Source organism: Parathielavia appendiculata (assembly GCF_033297405.1).
Source record: "Parathielavia appendiculata strain CBS 731.68 unplaced genomic scaffold N657scaffold_3, whole genome shotgun sequence".
NCBI lineage: Eukaryota > Fungi > Ascomycota > Sordariomycetes > Sordariales > Chaetomiaceae > Parathielavia > Parathielavia appendiculata.
The window spans coordinates 493,705-511,245 of NW_026944222.1; the positions used below are offsets into that span (position 1 = coordinate 493,705).

A 17,541-nucleotide genomic window follows, 5' to 3' on the forward strand; every position below is an offset into this window, starting at 1 on the left:
GAATGCTAGTTGAACTGGGAATGCTAGTTGAACTGGGAATGCTAGTTGCCAGCGCTGTCAAAACTTTTCAAGCTATCATAGCGCTGTAAAATAGCGTTCTCACCCCCTTCAAAACCCCGCTGCGGTAGGTTGCCACACGAATCAGAAGAATTGCCCGACTGAGCAACGTTCTCCACTTGCTCGGTAGAAGGTCAACAGGCAATCTGCATGAAAGGCTCCGGACTCAAATATGCTGAACAACTTATAACTCATCATGGCAGCTGGCATATTGAGTACCTCATGGAAGGCTGGAGATCGTCCTTCCGGAAGTTCCGAAGGAGTTTGAACGCATTTGAAAACCACCTTGTGGTAAAAAGAAGAGGAGAATGAAGTAGAGAGTAAGAGCTTTGAATGCATACCGCTTAAAGCCTGGGTATTAATCCAATCTTTATAAGATGGGGCTTCGGCTGATCAACGCTACATCTCGTGGTGACACTTGACTTACTCTTGTTTAATCCGTACATACAGCATAACGTTAAGTGAAATGCGATATGCACAAATCAAGAACTGCTTTGCTCTCCTGCAGTCTCGTCCAATCCCAAGCCAGCCTCTTGGAGTGGTTAGTTTTCAAACCTTTCGTCAGCCTGAATTTCTCAGCGCCATCTCCACCCTCAACCACACTCAAACCATCCCTGACCAACCCATTCCCATTAATAAATGACTGAAATCCCATCCGACAGCATGCTAACCAAGGCCAAAGAGCAAGTAACCATCCCCACAGCTTCCACGGCCCTCCCGCTCGCCTACCGCCTGACCCTCCTCGTGCTCGAGCCCCTCAGGGCCCTCAACGGCGCCGTCATGACCTTTCGCGCGCCGGCCGATTACGTCGCGCATGTCACGCACAAGCCGGCGCTGTACAGCCCGGCCAATCAGTTCCTCTACATGCAGCTGGGCGGCGCCTGGCTCCTGTTTGCCTTCAACGAGGCCGTCGTCCTGCGCCTGGTCGACGACCTGCGCGTGTGGCGGCTGCTATGCTGGGGCATGCTCGTCAGCGATATCGTCTATCATGTCAGCTCGGTGCAGGCGGTCGGCGGGTGGGGGGAGTTTGTGCGGGTTGGCGAGTGGAACACATTTGATTGGGCTGTGTTTGCGTCAGCCGTGGTGCCCATGGTTGTGAGGTTGTTGGTCGTGGCCGGGGTTGGCGTGAAGACTAATAAGGTGGGTGAGAAGGCGAAGTAAGGGGTTTTCCGGTGCTGCTTCGGTCGATGTACCTTACCTGACGCATCTAAGAGGGGTAGCCGAGAGGATAACTTTTACATAGTTACATTATTTTGGGCCGCACTAACAGCCAGGATGGAGCGGTACTACGACCATGCTTCCTCTATTAAGATTGGAAGCAGCATCCTTCCTGGCGAAGGCCGGCGGCCCTTTGCACAATGCTTCAAGCGACATGACGTTGAACAGTCGGGGATGGCGTGAGTGGCGGACGGACTGAAATGGGCGGAGGCGGTGTCGGCTTCGAGCACAACCTGGAACTTACTGGAGACTTTGAAAGATGCGGCTACGGAGTAGACGGAGGAGAAGGAATGTGTCCAAGAAGAGCAGCCTGAGACCTGAAGATGGATGAGGAAGTATTTACTTAACAACTGGACATCGTCGGTGGAAGTTGTACTGTTGAGGCTCTGCGTCTTAAGAATCTCAAAGGACAAGAGGGCCTATGGCCGTTATACATCGTGACCATATACGGGCCACCATCCGGAGTTACCGCGTATCCGCCTCGACGCCTTACATACCGTTTGTCCCTGGCCGCCTTGCCTGAAACTGCCTTTTTCGCCGGCTCTTTGAATCAACCATTCTTGGGAGATCACAGTTCAGAAATTGCATATCCACACGCGGCAGGCAATTGAAACTTTAAAATGATAGTAATGCTGCCCATTAAGCTAAACATAAGCTACGGACGTCCCGCATATGAATTTCCACGTGCAGACGGGATGAAACGTTCATACATGAGAGATTGGTCTTCACTTAGGGAGGGCCGGGGGGTATTGTACATAAATGCTGTTTCCAGGACTCAAATCTACGAGCTTCCCATGAAGGAAGCTGGTTTCCGTTTTCGGAAAAACAGCAGGTCCTATGCGTTCGTACGCTCCTGGGATCATGGCGTTGTCCAACGGGGACTCCGCAGAACACAGCCCTTCTTTTTGGCCCCCGCAGCCAACGAGTGGTTCGCGAAATGCGTTGCATTGTTTGCATCCCAATGGCGGCCTGGCATAAGCGCTCCTGTTGGCGACAGGAGCCGCATGTGCACACGGCGACCCGGGAATCATGACACGCCAATTGCCAGTGGTTAAAGCTCTCCAGCTGGCCGAACGCCCCATACTCTCACCTCTTCTCTCACCGTGCTGGGGTGAAATTCAGCCAAGACCATCACCATCGACACACCATGGTCAGAGACGATACGTTGGGCTCAGCCTCAAACCTGGCCCTTGCCTTGAGGGCCGTTGGCGTCTTAAATCTCTCTCACGCTCGCTCGGTTCTTCTACCGCATGCATGAGGTTCGCACGCTGGTGCGCAAATTCCACAAGCAACATGGCGTGGGTCTCCATTTGTCTGAGACTTTTTGATCGGTGAACTGACAGATCGACAGGAAGGGGTTCCTCATTCTTACCTTCTCGGGCATCTGGCCGTGACGGGCAAGCTTTTGGGCCAGTATCCTGGCGATGTGTTCCCCAGCGGCATCTGCACGCTGGCGCTGCGACAGTTTCCGCATCTCGAGAAGAACGGCTTCATCCTTTTTGACGCCTGGCCCTTCATTGACCCGATGATCTACATGTTCGATCCGGATATATCAGCGCAGTTCACCCAGCTCCACTCGCTGCCCAAGTCAAAGGACCTCAAGTCCGAGTTCAGACCCCTCACGAGCTCCAAGGACCTAGTGACGCTGGACGGCCCCAAGTGGAAGTTTTGGAGGAGTGTGTTCAACCCAGGGTTTTCGACACCAAAAACCTCATGGCCATGACGCCCGCCTTCCTGGAGGAGGTACGGGTATTTGTTGACAAGTTCAGGGCGGCTGCAGAGTCGGGAGAAGTCCTCAAGATTGAAAGGCCGGCGACCAGCCTGACCATCGATGTCATTGCGCGTAGCGTCCTGTACGGGTTCGCCCTTTTCACCCTGCTCGGCATGGCAGTACTAACTTCCATATCAGGGGCACTCGGCTCATAGCCAGACAAGAGAGCATCCCCTCCAATGAGCCCTGAGCAAACAGATCTGGTGGCTCACCCCTGATTGCACACCTCCATCACTCCTCAAGATCTTGAATCCAATCCGGCCCATACTTCAGTGGTACTACAACTGCGTCATCCATAACGCCCTTGCTCCATTCATCCGCCAGAATCTTTCCACCCAAGCCGACGGCAGCACCGCCAACAACGAAATCAAGACCGTCCTCTCACTCGCCGCCAGAGCTTACCTTGCCGAAAAGCCCCAAACCTCCTCCACCCAGTCCAACCACGAGTTCGCCTCCCTCGCCATCCCCCACCTCGTCATGTTTCTTTTCGCAGGCCACGACACGACCGCGATAACACTCTGCTTTGCCTACCATCTCCTCCACAAGCACCCATCCGCCCTCGCCCGCCTGTGCGACGAGCACGACGCCGTCCTCGGGCCGGATCCGTCCCTCACCGAACCCCAACTGACCCGCAACCCGCAACTCCTCAACGCCCTCCCGTACACGGCAGCCGTCATCAAGAAAACCCTCCGCCTCTTCGCCCCAGCCGCCACCGTCTGCCAGGGCCAGCCAAGCTTTTATCTCACGCACCCGTCCACGGGCCACCGGTCCCGACCGAGGGCATGTTTGTGCACCAGAACTCGCACGCGACGCACCACCTTGCGTCCCTCTTCCCGCGGCCGTGGGAGTTCTTACCAGAGCGGTTCCTCGCGGCCGAGGGCGAGGAGTTGTACGTGCGCAAGAACGCGTTCCGTCCCTTCGAGCTAGGTCCGCGGGCGTGCATCGGACAGGAGCTGGCCATGCTGGAGCTCAAGATGATCCTGGTCGTGACGGTCAGGGTGTTTGACATTGAGAGTTATCCCAACGGTGCGCCGCCTGGTGGGCCCGGGCGGTTGGGGACCTATCCGGTTGGGCATATCACGGGGCATCCTAAGGACGGAATTGCCGGTTAGAGTAAGGTTGAGGGTGTAGCTGGGTGGGCTTGGGAGTAGAAGGACAGCGGAGGAAAAGTGGTGATTTATACCGGGGACACGAGGAGACTAGAGAATAAGGTCTAAAAATATGTATTACCATTCAACCCTACGGTCTCACCTACAAAAGGCCTCCCTTCCCCGGCAACGGGACCAGCCATGGCTCGGTGCAGAAAGATCAAGACCTCTGTAAGAAAACGACGTCCACCGCGAGGCTGCGGAGTGATAGGCTAAACCGACATGGTTGAGGATCGAGTGGCTCACAGGCTCCAATGATGCTACCCTTGTGCGTGCCGCAGCTCCCGCTGTACCTCCAGGCCAAATAAACAATTCCGAACGAGCTGTATCAACGGGACACGGACGAGGCACAAGCTGTAATCAGACGAAATTGGTTATGGACAAATGGACATCCGCCGGAGCCTCGCGAGGACAAGCAAGCACGACAACCGGCATCCATTACAGGTATGGATAGACCTATGTACACAGAACTGAACGCAGACTATGTATCACAGATACCTCCAGATCACATCCGGGTCGTGAGACATCCGCAACATTAACATGGCCTTTCATTCCCTTATCAAAATTCAGCCATTGCCAATTCAGACGCCGGCCTCCAGTTTCCAAGCGGAGAGGACGGAGACCTGACCGGATCACGACCAGTTTCACCCCTTAAAGGAAGGCAGCGACCAGACCAGCGACGGCGGCAATGCCCTCCACACCGCGAACGGCGCGGCCAGCACCGGCCGTGGCAGGACCCGAGCTGGAGGGCTTGACGGTGGTGCGGGTGGAGCTGGGAGGCACGGTGACCGAGGCGAACGAGGTCGTGGTGAAGGAGGGGTTGAACGAGGGGATGAACGACGGGTTGCTGGTCTTGGTGCTCGTGCTGGGCTCGTCGGTCACAGGGCAGACGGTCGTCGTGATGATGACCTCGGTGGTGATGATGGTGCTGTGGCTCGGGCACTTGGTCACCGTGGGCGCGCACGAGGTGATGGTCTTAGTGGTGGTCGTAGTAATTGTGCTCGTGGTATACTTGGTGGTAGACGTAGAGGTAGAGGGCGCCACAGAACCGGTGCCAGAGGAAGTGGAACTGCTCTCGGGCTTCTTGGTCGTCGTGGACGTCCCTGGGGCCTTGGACGTGGTGGACGTCTCTGGGGCCTGGGACGTGGTGGACGACTTAGTCGAGGTGCTGGAAGGCGGGACGGTGGAGGAGGCGCTGTAGGTGATGCACGAGCAGGCCGAGCTGACAGCCTTGACGTTGGAGTCGCAGTTGTTGAACTGGGTGGGGATGGCCGACGGAGCGGTGGTGGTGCCGGCGAGGAACTCAAAGCAGAAAGACTTGGCGTCCTCCTTGAAGCGCTCGTCGATCAGATTGCGGTAGCAGTTGTCCGACTCCTGTATTGACGGTTAGTCTCCCAACGGTATGGCCGTACAAGTACAAGCTGGTGAGAAGCCACTTACGCAATTGGGGTAGGTGTGAGCGCTGGCGAGCCCGAGGGCAACGGCGGCGAGAGAGAGAGTGAAGGCGCGCATGCTTGCGGTAGGGGGGTATGCTGAACGAGCGTAATCTGTTTGCAAAAATGCAGGCGGTAGCGAGCGAATGCGAGACCCGAAGGCTGATTAATGTATATACAGGTATCCGTGGTGGGGAGAGAGGAAAACAGAAGGAACACGGAGCTCGAGGCGGCGTGAGGTCTTTATTCACAGCTTCCCGCCACTCAGGGGTTGGGCGCTCAGTGATGGGCCGATTCCCCTGAATGACAGACGCCGAGCCAGGCCAGTCACCCGCACCACGCTCGCAGCGGCGGGAATACGAGGCCTAGTTTGTTTGCTCGTCAGGGCCAACGAGCCAGGGTCCCAAGGCCCACACGGGACGGGAGAAACGGCGAACCATCCATCCCCAGAAAGCTTGGGCTCCTGGATGGCGGCGGCCAAGAAGGCTGGCTCGCTGGTTAGCCGGGGGGCGCATAGGTGTGGAGATTGCGATCACAACCCAGCGCTTGAGCGCAACGGTAACGTGGCAGCAGAGGGGTGAGAGGGATGGATGCGGGCATCGAATCCGAGAAAAGTCCCTCGAGACTGGGATGCAGGAACCGACCAAAAGACTGAGAGGGTGTGGGAATTGGCTCGCGTGTGGGTCTGAACGGGCAGCTTGACGCAGGTACCGATACTCCGTACCAATGACATGATTCTCCAGTCAAATCGCTGTCATCGAGCAGGTTTTTGTCCTGTGCCTTCTAGATGCACCCTCCAGCTGGACAACTCGGTGCGAGCGATTCATTTTCTGCCACGTCCAATTTGGGAAGGCGAGGGCTGCCGCTAAGTGGCCAGTGAGGAAGACCCGCACCTGCGAATGAAGCCAACCACCGCAAATGGTGTGTCTCCGCGAGTTTTGATTGGATGAGCGGCTGCCGCCTCTGATCTCTGGCCCTGCAATGTCCCTCCGTTCCATCATTCCATGTGATCCCACGGGAAACCAGGGAAAGCAACAGAGGGATTGGTCTCCCCTTTGACTCAAGAAACGAGATCTACCGAACACGAGCTTACCAATTCTGCCTCGACGGCTCGCGTTTGTCCTTTTTTAAAAGAGTCTCGTTTTGTTGCCCTGAATTGCACAGAAAAGGGGGAGGATAATACTTGGTAGATTGGGCCCAGGATTAATAACGAAATCATCCGCATGCAGTGAAACACCACACCTAGCTGTGTGAGATGAAAGGGAAACTTGCAGATTGCTGACACAGGATTCGGGGCGCTAGTTATTTGATGCGCCGCTATCGCCACTCTCCGGGACATCGACCCGGTACAAGACGGCGCGTACCGCCCTGGCAAAGATCAATTTGTGGGGAGATCCATCAGGAGGGCAAAACGATTCCCTTGAACAACTCGGTGGGCGGAATGTCCAGTATATCGGTTATTCAATTTCGCGACTCTCCTGACTGCCTAGCTGCTCTCAGATACCGATAAGTTAAACAGCGACAGGATGTTTGATTTCTGTCTTCTCCTGTGTCCAGTCTTGCAGATATGGAATGCCTTCGGCTCACGTCAGATCCTCCTCGAACCTGCCCACCTTGCACACCGAAATGCCATGCATGCCCTGAGTAAAATGACGCTCGGTTCTAGGAACACGCATCTCCCGAAAGCGTCCTCACTTCCCAATTTCCCTATCCCGTATCGCCAGCTGTCGAGGACCTGCTCCAGCAACTTTTCATACGCTCAAGAGAGTATGGTAAAGTTCCTTTCCTCGAAGGGGCCAACAGCCCGAATTGAAAATGATCGCCTTGGGTTCAGTCATAAAGGAATACTTGAACTCCCAGAGAAAACATTGGCCTTTTTCCTGGGAACCTAATAATTATTATGCCGCTCCAACAGTTACGACGCAACAAGTCTTTCAACGGATAGATTCCTGATGACTTACCAGTGCGCGATCGTTCAAAGTTAACATTTTGGTCACGGAAGTCTTTGAAAACGGCCCATTGACCTCTCAATGTTACCCTGCGCGCAACCCTTACAATAATGCTGTTGCCCGAGTCCCGCGACATTGTGGGCTCATTGTGGCATTTCTGAGTGCCTCTGCTTGGGAACCAGGACTTCTTGGAACAAAAAGGAACTAAGTAAATCTCAAAACCCAGATCGCTTCCTCTAACCTGTAGTCTACTCAGCCTGTCATAACCATGACAAACGAAGAAACATCTCCCCAACCAGTGAGCCCAACAACTTCCAAATTCACAACCCCCGCTCCAACCTCGCTCCCCTCGGCGCGGCCCGGACCACCCTCCCCCGATCCAGCACAATCTCAAAATCCGCATCCTGCACCGCCTCGGCCTTGTGCGCAATAGTAATCACGGTGCTATGCCTCAGCTCCTCCCTCAGCAACCGCTGTATATACCCGGCCGTCTCGCCGTCAATCGACGCCGTCGCCTCATCCAGGATCACCACGGGGCTGCGCCGCAAGATGGCCCTGCCGAGACCAACCAGCTGCCTCTGGCCCTGCGACAGGTTCTTGCCTCCGCCGTTGACGCGACTGTCGAGCGTGAAGCTGCTGCCCGACCCGCCCAGCACGCGCGCGAGCACGTCCGCCCGCTCCGCCTCGTCGCGCTCGTCGAGCGGGTCGAGGTTGTCGCGCAGCGTGCCGGGGAAGAGTACGGGGTCTTGGGCGACAAAGGTGATGTTCCGCCGGAGCGCGTCCTTGTCCACGCTAGCGAGGTCGATAGCGCCGATGCGGATGCTCCCGCCCGTGTTTGGGTCCGGGTGAAGTGTGCCGAGGAGGCTGAGCGCAAGTGTGCTCTTTCCTGAGCCAGTGCGGCCCGTCACGGCCACGTTGGCACCGCCTGGGATGATGAAGCTCACATTGGTCAGCACGGGATCGAGATTGGGCGCGTAGCAGAGGGTGACGTTGTCGAAAACGATGTCATCGCCGTAATGCGGCCACGAGGCGGGCGGGCTGACGGTCCCACGGGGCTCCTGGTCGAGACCCAGCAGCTCAATGACGCGCTCCACGCTGACGAACTGCATCTGCATCTCGCCGTATTTGCGGCAAAGGCTGTGGGTGGATTGGACAAAGTTGGACGCCGAGGCAAGCACGAAGCCGACGGTGCCGCTGGACAGCCCAGACAGGATGGCGGTCAGCGTCAGGGCAAACGTGCTTACCGCCGAGAGCAGGTCAAAACGATACTGCAGCCAGGCTTGAAGACACCAGAAGAAGTGGTCGAACTTCTGGAACGAGTCGGTGCTCGCAATGATGCGGTTCTGGAAATGCGGTTCGGCGCGGAACGCTCGCACCGTCGTGAGTCCTTCAACGAGGGTGCCAAAGTTGGACATCAGCGGCGACAGGGAGACTGTCTCGAGCCGGCGGAGTGACTGCGAAGTGGGCAGGAAGCGGTCAAAGATCAAGACAAACATGACCGTCATGGCGATACTGATGACGAGAAATGAGGGCGTTACTGTGGAGATGACGGCCATCGATGAGAGCCAGCCGAGTGCGTACCACGCCACCGACATCAGCTGGCCCGCGATCTGCCCGTCTACCGTGCCCATGTCCGACGTCAGCCGGTTCATGAGACGCCCGACAGGCGTAACGTCGTAGAACCGGAATGTGGCGTTGGATACCCCATCCATAGCTCTCTCAAACAGGTTCTTGCCGGCTTTGTAGATGATGACTACAAGCGCCGCGTCCGAACAGACCTGGGTGAGCACTTGGCCAAGTGACAGGATCAGAAACCCTACGAGCCAAGGCCGCACATCGGTGCTCGGAGGAGGCAGGTATCGGCCCAAGTCCAACCAGTTTTGATCAGAGGCTGCGTTCCCCTGAAAGATACTGTGCGAGGTCACTGCATGTTGCAGATCCTCCACGTTTCCTCCGAAACCCGCAAAATGGACACGGTAGATGCCCCCCGGCCTGTCTCTGTACTGCTCGCCCCACTCCTTGAGAAACCAAAAGTAGCCAATCCTAGCGACGCGGAACAGGAGGAAGAAACCGATCATGGTAACCCACCAGCGCAGTCGGCCAGCCTTGACATACTGCCAGTACACCGAGGCCAGCACTCCCCCATGGGCGCGGTGCTCGTCCTCAATGAACTTGTCCGGAACCGGCTCAGCTTCTTCCCCAGCAGTCGCGCTGCCATCGTCCTCAGTGGCGTGTGCTGCGGCGCTGGCAATTTCTGCAAGGTGCTCAAGCTCTTCCCTGTTAATTTCCAACTCTTCCCTATCGAACGTCTCAACCCGGCCACCATTCGCAACCTCAATGACCTGGTTGGCATAGGGCGTAACGATGTCGACGCGGTGCGTGACCAAAATGACGAGCCGGCCGGCCGTCAGCGGCGAGTTCCTGTCTGCGAACAGGTTCCGCAAAATGGCGCTGGCAGTCTGATGGTCCAACGCCGCGATGGGGTCGTCGAGCAGCAATATGCGTGCCCGGCTGTAGATGGCCCTGGCCAGAGCAACACGAGCTTTCTGACCGCCAGACAGGCCCACGCCGTTCTCTCCTATCAACGTAAGGTCCTTGCACCTGAACTTGTCCAGGTCGTCTCGCAGACAGCAAGCATCAAGGACTTGCTCAAACCGGGTCTTGTCATACCCCGTCGAGAACAGAATGTTCTCCCGGATGCTCATGCTCTCAAGCCAGGGCGTCTGGGCGCAGTACCCGATCATCTCGCGCGGCACTGTCCGTTCACCGCCGTGCTGATCCAGCTCCCCAAGAATCGCCTGCAACAGAGCCGTCTTGCCGATGCCCACCTTGCCACAGGCAAGCGTTAAGCCCGGCTTGCACACCACCGACACGTCCTCCAGCACAACCTTCGCCGACCCTGGCCAAGAAAACGACGCCTCTTTCAACACGATCTCCAACCCCCCAAGGGGCCCAATGTCTTGATCTCGAGCACCACCACCACCCATCAAATCCCCATCCAGGTCCTCCTTCTCCGGCTCCAACATGAACGCCTCAATCCTCGCCATTGCCACCTTCGCGTTCAGCAGTACCGTAACCAAATCCGGCAGCTCCCTCAGGCTATTCTGCAGCATGGCAAACAAGTCCAGCGCCGGGAACGCCACATCGACCGTCAACGGCCTGCCACTCAGCACTGTGTACGCCCAGAACGCGGCTACTGGAAACAGATACGCCGCGAGCGAGTTCACCGTCGCAATGGCCTTGACGACGACATTACTCTGCACTCGCCTCGCCAGCTCGGCCCCGCGGCTCTCCATGACGGAGCGCAGCCAGGCATCCTGCCAGGCATACCACCGCAGATGGCGAATGGCCTCGACAAATTCGCTCGTGCGCTGCAGCTTAGCGTCGGTAAGATCGCGGCGGACGCGCTCGACGCGCAGGAGCAGGCGCGTGAGCAGCACGTTAAGGGCCATGCCGGCGAGCAGGACCAGGACGCCCGAGAGCGAGGCTGGGCCGAGGATGCGCCAGACGAGGACGAGCGAGAGGAGAAAGCTGAGGGGCCTGGTCGTCAGGTTCGGGGCTTCCCAGAAGCGCTGGGCGACTTCGTAGGCGTCGTTGCGGAGGATGTTGAGGATTTTGCCTGTTGATGCCGGGGACGAGGAGGTGGGTTCTGGAGAGGAGGGTGGTGCTTGGTTGGATCTGAGATTTGTGTACCGCCGATGGATGAGGGATTTGAACCTTTGGAACTTGGAACGCTCAGGGGGGTTAGAATCTGTGTCGCTGTCGTGATTGCTAGACTCGTCGTCGGTGAGCGTTGTCGCAGTGGAGATGCCGGCCGAAGGAGAGGTCTGCTCTTCCGGTGGCTCCTGTCGGCGCTCGTCACTGCTGGGAAACGTAAAGGCCTTCCTACGAAGGGTCTTCTCATGTATCATGGTGATCATTTCACCTCGAGCCCGCTCATAGTTGCGTCGGCAGTACCACAGACTGAACACCCCCGACTGAGTTCTGATCAGCCTCGCGAACAGGGTAATTGCGGCGTAAACGAGGGCGGGCCGGATGCCCGGCTGCTCAGAGGTCAACACGGCGAGCAGTTGTTTGAGCAGCACAGGTTCGGCGAGCTCGAGCAACATCTCGAAGACCCCGAGCGCGGTGGTGATGATGATATCGAGACCATTGGCCTTCAGCAACCTGACGAAGACGGTACCAGTTATTTCCCGAAACAGCATGTGTAACCTGTTGTGCTGAAACTCGTATGAGAGAAACCAGACATCCTCGTTATGGAGCTGTCTTTTGTAGCCAAGGTTGATAAGAGGCGCCATCCAGGAGATCGTCATCCACTGCCAAAGGGTGATCATGTCTTCGGGGCTGCGGGCGGTATGGGTTGGTTCAGCAAACGGCTTGCCGATACTAGTGCTGTCTAGTAAGGGGTCCCTCAGGGGCATGTTGAGCATCAGAACGAGAGATACTAAGGGCAGACAAACCCCCGCGGCCCAGGAAAGGGTCCGCGGTGAGTTCTCAGAGGAGACATTTGGTCCATTCGGTATGAGTGTGAGAACGATCGATTCTGTAAGAAGAAGAACGCTGTTGATGAAAAAAACAGCCCCGGGAACGGTCCTGGGGCGCTCAAGAACGAGTATCAGACAAGAAATGAACTGTAACAGTCTGGTCAGCAAGTCGGGACTGCGCTAAAGTGGTTCGGAGCCTTACATTTGGAATGACAGAGGCCAAGCAAAGTTGAGCGTACTCTGGCCATACCGCGGCACCAACGCTCCCCAAAGCAATGGCACCCACGCTCAACAATAAAAGGGAAAACGTCCAAGGCGTCCATGACTTGCCAGCCGACGCTGTGCCGGTGCCGGGCTCCAGGTCAGACACACTCGGCGGGGATGCGTCCTTCTCGGCTGCGAACCTGCGCAGCCAGACGGGACGGTAGGCGTTCCATAGAGAACGGGCGCCATAGCGGATAGCAACTGTCACGATGGCAGTCCAAAATGGGATGTGGCCGAGGACACCGAGGCATTGGGGGCTAAACTGTCCCAGAGAAGGTAACTGCGGGAGTAATGCGTGTCAGCGTGGGGTGGCCGGTTCCAATCTGGTGTAACTCAGAAGCTTACCCAGATCTGCCGGCAGCAGCTGCAACAGGGCCATAAGGCGTCCTGCAATCCGGGGTTGAGCGAGGTGACCGCCATGGAAAGACCTAAGGATGTCCAGACCGAAACGATACTTGAGAATTCGAGACGTTGAACATGAGGAAAACAGTGTGTCTCTACTCAGAGACACGACAAGGGGTATAAGAGGTGAAGGACCTTGGGATGCCATGAAAACTGCCGGCGGGCGGATCCTGGGGACCCGTCATCGGAGACGCCCCTCGACCTTGTCCTCCGCCTTCACCGACAACTGGAGAGAGAAAAAAAGACGCCATCCACAGGAGGGGGATAAGAGAGCGGATACTGTGTATTAGCACCCTGCAGCCAAGGGAGGACTACCGGAAGCTTGTTGATCGACTCAGTCTGCCCGCGCGGGGTTTGTTCCGGACGACATCAGTTCAATGGCCCGAATGTGTGGGACGTGGATAGAGGGGTTGCGGAGATGGTCCAGATGCAGGCAGGTGTCTCGGGAGGGATACCCGGGCGACATCTCATTGTGGCAGCGGGCAGTCAGCATTCGAATGGTAGGGGTCGCAGTGTCCACATGGCCTGCACCTGCTCTGTGTGCCAGGCCGATCCGCCACCTTTTGATGAGTGCCTGCAGATGCCGTGACACTGTGACGGAGACAAGAAATCGTCCTTCCTCCTCCCGTCCGATGCTCCTCAGATTGCATGCTGCAGGTTTGCGATGGAACCAAAAACCTCGCATACGCTGGCGAGTTGTGATGGTCAAATCAGGGTATTCGATTCAAAACTCCAAAGGCTTTCTGGCATGCACCCATGTGTCCCGCCAGTCCGTTTCCCACCAAGCGCCAGACACTTGTCCTTGTGACCAGACAAAAAAGAAAGAAACCCACGCCCCAAAACCCCACGCCGAAAGAAGCAGCCAAGTCAACCGGCAACAGTGGGGTTTGACCGCCCCGCCAGAGGCCCAAAAACGCACATTGAAGCATCGCCGCCGCCATACCTGATTACCAAATTCGCTCCAAGTTCACGAAAACCCAATCCGTTTGGCTCACCGCCGCTTCGTTCATCAATGATGCAACCCCCCAGCTACCTCGAGGTCTGGCTCCATCCGGGCCCGGGATGCTGCTGCTGCCCAGGGTTGTAGGCCTGATACTGAACACTGGCCGGCTGCGCCGTCGTCACAACCGGCGACCCTCCCATCTCGACTGGCGCCAGTGTCGAGCCTGGTGGGTGCAGCTGGGCTCCGTCCAATTCTTGGACCGGCGGCGGGGGTGACGGCGCCAATGCCCCCCCGGTGAAAGTCATGGACAGGTGCGCCGGTGATTCCCAATTGAAGCCGCTGTTTCGGAGGTCGGGGGAAGTGCCCCAGTCCTTCTTGGGCCAGCCGCCCGTGTCCGGAGGGCTGCCGTAATATGCCGTCGACTCAGTCGCGGCAGGTGCCGTCGAGAGATGGCCTTGCGTGTGTTGTGGGAGCATTGGGTGCGACTCCTCGCCCGCCTTCCCCCTACGCCGGAAGAGGAAGTATATAACGCCGCCCAGCACTGCAAGGCCCCCGATTGCCCCTGCTACAATACCAGCCAGAGCGCCGGTGGTCAGCGCTGAGCTCCCCCCCGTGCTCCCTTGTCCCTGTTGCTCATCGTCCTGAGACACTGTCTTAGCCGGTCCTGTTGTGGTCACCGTGCCCGTAACTGTAGCTGTCGTGGTTGCGCTATCTGAGGTTGTCTCGCTGGATTCGCTCGTTGTGCTAGTTGGCCTCGTGGTTCGCGTGGTAGTTGACCGCTTCGAAGATGTCGTCGTTGTGGCACCATTTGCGGCCTCCATGAACTCGTCTTCAGTGATGCCAATCGGGGTGCTCGTGGCGGCGCAGGCGTCGCGCATTGTCTGGTAAACCATTTTCAGAACATTCGGGGACGACTGGCCGATACAGGCAGCTGCGGTGGTGATAAAGTCGCCACCATTTCGGCAGAAGCACGAGTTGGTGGCCTCGACGGTGCTGCTCTTGCACTTGGAGCTGGTAGCCGCCTGGTACAGGCAATCTTGGGAGTCTCCCGGATAGAAGCCGAAGTTAACCGTGTCATCTTGGGCTCGCGTTGCCGAGACGAGAATCAGAGCAACAAGCGCAGCCGGGAGAAGCCGTGTCCTTCCAAGGCGGACCATTGCGTCCTGTAGGTTGGCGTCGGCGGTAGGTGGACGCCCCGGTTTCAATCGCACTGGCCGTCAGCTGGGATCTTGGACAGGTCGCGCGAAATCACTGTTGTACGTGAGACGGAGAGCCTCGGCCGCCGTGTGGACTTCAATACCAGCCGTCGACAGATCGCTCCACGTCAGAGACGGCGGGATGCGATATTCGGGCGCATTGAAGACAAACAATACCAGCGCGACACTATTCGATGGAGGCTGGATAAAAAGCAAGCAACACTGAAATCCAGCAACTGGGGTCCGGGATATGCCCTGCTTGTCCCCGGCGACCTGAGGCTGAGCCCAGCCAACGGGAGGCGGGTCCAAACATGGCCTGGCGAGTTTCTTGCATGTAGTTAGCGCGAAAATCATCCCTCTCATTGTGGAAGCCTGCGACAGAGCCTCGCTCTTCATTCCAATCAGCCCGGCTCAGGTACCGTATGGAATTAGGTCAAAGAGAAGCACCGGATGAGAATGCGAGATTGTGTTTGCCGGAAGCCGATAAATTCCGCTTCTTGATTGGTGTCCTGTGATGCCATCTCGTCCCATCTCTCGACTGTGGTCCAACGACGGGGCGCTTGATCGAGGATGGGGGACGGGAAGCGGGTCCGGCACTCATGCTGACAACCCTTGATTTTCCAGCCCGAATTCTCTAAGACAGTAGGACCGTGACCGGGCTGACCGTTGGTTCCTTCAATTTCACCGTTGATGGAAATCCTCCAGGCACCCAGACTCGGACATGCGCCGCGCCCCCGGCATACCGCCCAGAAGGATTTGTTGATACTGTAGAACAGGCTCAGCCCGGGCCGTGGTGGCGAGACTTCCATTCATCAATAATCAAGCAGATCATCAAAAACAGAAGATGCAGCCAGAGCTGCCAAGCCACGATTACCTTGGCAGCCACCTCATGTTAATGCCCCGCATGCGGCTAGTCTTAGGCTATTTTTGGCGCCTGCTGTGCGTGTCTTGAGCGGCGTTCTTTCAGTCGGATTTGTGCACTCTCAAGCCTCAACAACAGTTTTCGAACCCCTTGCTGCTTGCCGTCCCCAGGAATCGAACAATTTGGGTGGGAAGCGACAGTGGTGCAAGACTTGGGTCGTCTTCAGGTCTCGAGTTGTGAGCAGCTAAGAGTAGCTCCCGCCGAGACCGAGACTTAAATCACTCGAAAAGAGGGAAAGCTCAACACTCATCAAACGGTTATCACATCGCTGAGGCTGGCAGGGTCTCGCACAATAAACAGCCTGGAGGTCAATGCGTCTTTCACCGGGTACTGCGTGCCGTGGAGGAGTATGAACGAGCAGAAAGACGAAGAGAAGAAATTCTTTCCACGGAAATTAAGTTGACGAAGAATTGTCAACGTTGACTTTGAGAATCCCTCGATCAGTGGGCCCGTAGATGATTGGCTGGGGTAAGCCTGGGAGTGAGCGGACAGGTCGCAACTTGCAGGGTCTAGCTGAACAGTGTGAGTGGCTGATTGTTGTTTCTAGCCATAAGTTGCTCTTTCATTGAAAGAGGAAGTCACCGATGTCATGACTGTGGGATGACGTAGCTGCACAACCCTCCGTTTATGGAAGCGACGGTTAAGCACTGGGATCAATTACTACCAAAAGCTTCATCTTGAATCTCGATGCATTACCAGTGTCTTCCGGAATTGTAAAGCTGAAACGAAACTGGAATTATACCAGAGAGTTCGGACACTTAAACACCTTGAATACAAACCACCGTTGAAGTTGATAAACATGGCTGCCCCCGGCGGAAAAGGCATTGCCACCACCAACGAGGTGATCGAGAGTGCCTTAATTAGGGCCCCTCTTTCGCATGTCTGGCACTTCATCAAGCTGCCCGAGTTCCACAAGTTCTGGTCCGCCATTGACAAGGCCGAGCATGTCAAGGGCACCAGCAGCGAGACGGATGTGGTTAGGTGGACTTTCAAGGACGGCAGCGTCGTCGAGGTCAAGCAGGACGAGCACAGCGTGAGCATTCTTCGCCGTTCTTATGGGGGCTAATGTTCTTATCGCGCTAACATTGCACAGAACCTCGACCACTTCATCACATACAGCGTCATCAACACGGAGCCCGAACTGACGTACTCGAGCGTTGTGAGCACTATCCGCTGCTGGCCCGTGACTTCTGGCGAGTTCGAGGACTGCACCTTTGTTCGCTGGACGTCCAAGTTTTCCAGTGATGCCGACATTGGTAAGCTGTCGCCCGTCGAGCTCAGGTGGTATTGGGGGTGTTGAAGCTGACTGCCTCGAGGTGTTCTCGAGGATGCCAAGTACAAGCGTCGTGACGCTCTCAAGGACCTCGGGATGGCAGCCGCCAAGATGGTAAAGGAGCATGCCAAGTAAGAGCTGGAACTCAAACATGTTCTCCAACGTGCTCTCCAACGTAGGGTTGCTGCTCGGACATGGAGAAAATGGTCGTCCATTCGAAGATGACAAGAAAGCAGCTGAGAGGTGGTGTGAGAGGTGGTGTGAGAGGTGGTGTGAGAGGTGGTGAATCACTCGAGTCTGAAGTTTAGCCATCAAATATCATCGAGATCTTGTAATCACAAGCCTTACGCGTGGTCTTCTCAACTTCACCAAGCCTCTAGAGTTGGATGGACATAATTAGTATCACTGGTTGAATCAACCGGGTTCCAAAAATTTGGAGGTGCGTTACCAAAGAGGTAGAGCAACGCCTTCATTAACTGTT

The 17,541-nt window shown here is 56.6% G+C and overlaps 7 protein-coding genes across 7 annotated transcripts; 4 read left to right on the forward strand and 3 right to left on the reverse strand.

The window, feature by feature from the left end:
* Window positions 1-498: 498 nt before the first annotated feature.
* On the forward strand, window positions 499-1,683 carry N657DRAFT_642324 (uncharacterized protein). The gene has a single exon (XM_062792319.1). The coding sequence runs from the start codon at window positions 697-699 to the stop codon at window positions 1,216-1,218; it is 522 nt and encodes a 173-aa protein (XP_062649354.1). The 5' UTR covers window positions 499-696; the 3' UTR covers window positions 1,219-1,683.
* A 739-nt stretch (window positions 1,684-2,422) lies between these two features.
* N657DRAFT_631851 (cytochrome P450) lies at window positions 2,423-4,158 on the forward strand (the record flags this gene model as incomplete). The annotated part of the gene is made up of 5 exons (XM_062791096.1): window positions 2,423-2,425; window positions 2,627-2,951; window positions 3,056-3,165; window positions 3,245-3,760; window positions 3,844-4,158. The coding sequence occupies 5 exons, from the start codon at window positions 2,423-2,425 to the stop codon at window positions 4,156-4,158; spliced, it is 1,269 nt and encodes a 422-aa protein (XP_062649355.1).
* Window positions 4,159-5,418: 1,260 nt separating this feature from the next.
* On the reverse strand, window positions 5,419-5,706 carry N657DRAFT_538620 (uncharacterized protein; the record flags this gene model as incomplete). The annotated part of the gene is made up of 2 exons (XM_062787804.1): window positions 5,419-5,568; window positions 5,635-5,706. Coding segments are annotated over 2 exons (222 nt in total), but the record flags the coding sequence as incomplete, so codon positions are not given.
* A 2,048-nt stretch (window positions 5,707-7,754) lies between these two features.
* Window positions 7,755-12,980, reverse strand: N657DRAFT_271822 (P-loop containing nucleoside triphosphate hydrolase protein). The gene is made up of 3 exons (XM_062786555.1): window positions 12,670-12,980; window positions 12,263-12,604; window positions 7,755-12,207 (listed from the first exon to the last, which is right to left on the reverse strand). The coding sequence occupies exons 1-3, from the start codon at window positions 12,742-12,744 to the stop codon at window positions 7,897-7,899; spliced, it is 4,728 nt and encodes a 1,575-aa protein (XP_062649357.1). The 5' UTR covers window positions 12,745-12,980; the 3' UTR covers window positions 7,755-7,896.
* Window position 12,981: 1 nt separating this feature from the next.
* N657DRAFT_271749 (uncharacterized protein) lies at window positions 12,982-13,714 on the forward strand. The gene has a single exon (XM_062786554.1). It carries the CDS (start codon window positions 13,104-13,106, stop codon window positions 13,671-13,673), a length of 570 nt encoding a protein of 189 aa, XP_062649358.1. The 5' UTR covers window positions 12,982-13,103; the 3' UTR covers window positions 13,674-13,714.
* A 41-nt stretch (window positions 13,715-13,755) lies between these two features.
* On the reverse strand, window positions 13,756-14,826 carry N657DRAFT_569542 (uncharacterized protein; the record flags this gene model as incomplete). The annotated part of the gene is made up of 2 exons (XM_062788668.1): window positions 13,756-14,404; window positions 14,447-14,826. 2 exons carry the CDS (start codon window positions 14,824-14,826, stop codon window positions 13,756-13,758), a joined length of 1,029 nt encoding a protein of 342 aa, XP_062649359.1.
* A 1,729-nt stretch (window positions 14,827-16,555) lies between these two features.
* On the forward strand, window positions 16,556-17,416 carry N657DRAFT_642327 (Bet v1-like protein). Its single transcript, XM_062792320.1, has 3 exons — window positions 16,556-16,820; window positions 16,881-17,043; window positions 17,104-17,416. Exons 1-3 carry the CDS (start codon window positions 16,587-16,589, stop codon window positions 17,193-17,195), a joined length of 489 nt encoding a protein of 162 aa, XP_062649360.1. The 5' UTR covers window positions 16,556-16,586; the 3' UTR covers window positions 17,196-17,416.
* The last annotated feature ends 125 nt before the right edge of the window (window positions 17,417-17,541 follow it).

Coding starts and splice junctions, on each gene's coding strand:
- N657DRAFT_642324 (XM_062792319.1), top strand. CDS start 697: ATGACTGAAATCCCATCCGACAGCATGCTAACCAAGGCCAAAGAGCAA.
- N657DRAFT_271822 (XM_062786555.1), bottom strand. CDS start 12,744: ATGGCGGTCACCTCGCTCAACCCCGGATTGCAGGACGCCTTATGGCCC. Junction 12,605..12,669: donor GCTGCTGCCGGCAGATCTGG/GTAAGCTTCTGA, acceptor TTACTCCCGCAG/TTACCTTCTCTGGGACAGTT. Junction 12,208..12,262: donor TGGCCTCTGTCATTCCAAAT/GTAAGGCTCCGA, acceptor AGACTGTTACAG/TTCATTTCTTGTCTGATACT.
- N657DRAFT_271749 (XM_062786554.1), top strand. CDS start 13,104: ATGGCCCGAATGTGTGGGACGTGGATAGAGGGGTTGCGGAGATGGTCC.
- N657DRAFT_642327 (XM_062792320.1), top strand. CDS start 16,587: ATGGCTGCCCCCGGCGGAAAAGGCATTGCCACCACCAACGAGGTGATC. Junction 16,821..16,880: donor TCAAGCAGGACGAGCACAGC/GTGAGCATTCTT, acceptor AACATTGCACAG/AACCTCGACCACTTCATCAC. Junction 17,044..17,103: donor TTCCAGTGATGCCGACATTG/GTAAGCTGTCGC, acceptor GACTGCCTCGAG/GTGTTCTCGAGGATGCCAAG.